This window comes from Aulonocara sp. 'chitande type north' Nkhata Bay, linkage group LG8 (assembly GCF_057382095.1).
Source record: "Aulonocara sp. 'chitande type north' Nkhata Bay isolate Kocher_YH1m ecotype deep benthic linkage group LG8, A_spYH_male_GT1.1, whole genome shotgun sequence".
NCBI lineage: Eukaryota > Metazoa > Chordata > Actinopteri > Cichliformes > Cichlidae > Aulonocara > Aulonocara sp. 'chitande type north' Nkhata Bay.
Window position 1 is genome coordinate 11,859,398 of NC_141351.1, and position 3,000 is coordinate 11,862,397.

At 42.0% G+C, this 3,000-nt stretch overlaps 1 protein-coding gene across 1 annotated transcript; it reads right to left on the reverse strand.

Annotated features, from left to right (window-relative positions):
* Positions 1–770: 770 nt before the first annotated feature.
* Positions 771–2,663, reverse strand: LOC147323311 (neurexophilin-1-like). Its single transcript, XM_086304771.1, has 2 exons — positions 2,476–2,663; positions 771–2,076 (listed from the first exon to the last, which is right to left on the reverse strand). The coding sequence occupies exons 1-2, from the start codon at positions 2,533–2,535 to the stop codon at positions 1,330–1,332; spliced, it is 807 nt and encodes a 268-aa protein (XP_086160897.1). The 5' UTR covers positions 2,536–2,663; the 3' UTR covers positions 771–1,329.
* Between the last annotated feature and the right edge of the window lie 337 nt (positions 2,664–3,000).

Consider the following 3,000-nt stretch of genomic DNA (forward strand, 5'->3'; position numbering starts at 1 on the left):
CTGGTGCCGCCCCTGCAGAGAAGCTGAAATCAAATGTCTGCATAGAACTTTAATATGTCTTTGGTAGTGGATGGTCCTCCCACCACTCTGTCCTTGCTAATTTAGAAAAAGCAGTATGCTGCATAGGATGCTGAGACTCCGTAATATGGCTGACTGTACTTGCAGCTGTTGACAGAAGCGTTCTCCCTGCTGTTTCCAGCCACTCCGGGAGCAGCTGGAAACAGTGGTGGATGGTGAGGGGTGTCTTTAACCTCTGTCACCTACTTAATCGAGTTAGCGGCCTGTGTCTGGGTCATTAAACATCCATCTGCCCGGCAGAAAAGGTTAGTTGCCAGTGCCTTGAGTGCAGTGATCGAGCAGATGTGTTTAATTGCACCTCCTGAACCGTTTCCTGAACCATACCCCTGCACTCTCGCGTGCACCTTAGTTTCACTCTGAGCCACTCTGGGTTTAAACTGCAGACACAGTTTAACAAGGTTATAAGACTGAGGTTTATTCAAAGACAGTCTGACATGCCTGTTTAACCTGCCAGCTGTTCAAAGATAATGCGAACCTGCACGTGTGGGCAACGACAAGCATACTTTGTTAGCAATGGAAAGCAAGATGTATTGGAATAACACAAAGCTTAAACCTGTGCGCTTCATCTTTTATAGCCTGCAGCTCTTCTGAGTGGGTGAGTTCATATCAAGAATCATATAAAAATATAAATAAATTCAAATTATTACACGAAAAGAAATTAAATTCTTTATTTAAAAAAAAAATTACAGTGGCATGAAAACAATTTTGAAGGACTGATTTGCAGGACCACAAGTATTTATGGTCCTGCAGCTACAACAACATTAGAGGATGACTATATCTTGGCTTTTATTAAACCAAAAACTTACCATTGTCTGCTTTAACCAAAGAAACATGAAAAAAACAAAGAAACATGAAGGGAATAGCTGATTAATCTGCTGAGTACTACCACTGCCTTTTTGTTGGTAACTACAGTTCAGAAAAAGAGCAAATATCAAGATTTTTGTGAGTATTTTCACAATACTGTGGTTTCATAAAACCATATATCCAAAGGAATAATTAAGAAAGCAATTGCCAGGTAAATCACTCACTTTTAGTTGCACCCTAACCTTTTTTTGTTACATGATCTAAAACACTTTAATCTTAACGCAGGCACATTTTTTGCACTAAAAACATAGAAACTAAAGTGAACTTAAAAACACTTTTCAACCGAATTTCTTGAAGAACCTCAAAATGATCCATCAAACTGGCTCATAGCTGCACTAACTGGATTTCTCTATAGAGGCTTGCTGAGACATCACTCTCCAGTGTCCTTTAACCTGCAGGCAGGTAGGCTGGACTTTGCAGGCTATAGTCTGGGCAGACTTTCTGAACCAGTCTGTAGTCTGTGCTGTAGAAAGACACGTAGATGCAGATGACCTGGAAAGGCCTGGAGCACATCCAGGTGACGTGGCTCTGGGTGTGCTCCTGATCACATGTCTTTGATGGGTCGTAGTTGCACAGCATCACCTTCTTGTTGCGTTCGGTTTTCTCGGAGTCCACTCTGCAGTTGAACGTCTTTGAATCCTTGGGGTGGATCACGCTTTGGCGCTCCAAGTCGAACTCCACCTCTTTCGTCGGTGGCATGAGGCTGACGGACACGTTGCCTACCCCCGTGGAGTTGTGGCGGAAGTAGACGCCAAGAGACCCGTTCCCATGATCCACAATCTTCCCCAATATCAGCAAATTCAGTTTGACCGTCTTTATATTTGAATAAAAGTCCCCCCAGATGAAGGTCTCGGACCATTTAGATGTTCCATGAACTTTCATGATGGGCTGAAGCTTCATCTTTAATGATGGCTTGGAGTGCGGCTGTGAGTTTCCTTCAAGTATTTCCCCAAATCCCTGCTTTGAAAGAGGGATGAAGGGATTACGGGGCAGCTTGGTGTGCTGAGTTAGACTCCTGGACTGAAGCACAGAGTTCTTCTGCTGTGAAGAAGCCTCGTGAGCCCTGCTGGGATGAGGCGGTGCTCTCTTGGTGAAGGTAAAGTTGCTGTGTGTCTGGTGTGGTCCAAGAACCAACTAGAAAAATAAGCACAGGAGAAAGTTATAGACTGACCCCATCGGGAAGTAAACTAAGTGCTAGCATGAACGATTAAAAACAAATCAACAAAAAAAATCCCAAACGCTTTGGAAATATTGTCTCAGAATTGCTTCAATTAAATAGAATCTCATTTGAAAGAACTGTTGAGTTTTTGAGAAGTATTCTTAATATTGTCAGACTCACACACCACACAAATATTGTTAAACCTCACTAAGCATGTTTTAAGAAACTTAAGTCTGCAAAGAAAGTCGTCATTAGGATAATGCATCAAATCTAAAATATGTAGAACTTGAAATATTTTCAAAACCCTCTTAAAATGCAGCATAACTCAACTTTGAATGTATAATGTGTTTAATGCTACCATTCATTTCACTCACCAGACATATGGTTCCTTTCAAAAGTATCCAAGCAAAGCACTGAAAGCCAATCTTCTCCATTGTGCATAACCTTCACGAGCCATCCACTGCTGCGTTTCATTCAGGCAAAGCGAACTTTCCGATATCCTAAACAGACACTTTCTTTAAACTCTCTCCCAACTGGAAACCTTCACTGTGCTGCTGCTTCCCCTCACAACACACAGACTGGGAGGCTTTCTCAGAGCTCAAGATTTTGACACCCAGTTTTGCTCTCTCTCTTTCTCCCTCCCCTTCAATCCTCCCTCCCTCCCCCTTTCACACACACATAAACACACACCCTTCTGTTTAAGAATATGCGCTGTCTGCAGCATCTGCCAGCCCCTGGTCCCCTCCACTTCTTTCTCTGACTGAAAATCTTCTTGCATCTTATTGCGAGGGAAAAAAAATTAACTAATCAACACTTTCATAAAATGTTTTTTTTGTTTTGTTTTGTTGTTGTTGTTTTTTAAATCAACCTAATCCAAGACAATGTGATACTGGCATCTT

Bases quoted from the DNA above. Each gene is read 5' to 3' on its own strand.
- LOC147323311 (XM_086304771.1), bottom strand. From the start codon at position 2,535: ATGGAGAAGATTGGCTTTCAGTGCTTTGCTTGGATACTTTTGAAAGGA. The intron at 2,077-2,475 runs GTGAGTGAAATG...TTATTTTTCTAG, and splicing joins TGAAAGGAACCATATGTCTG to TTGGTTCTTGGACCACACCA.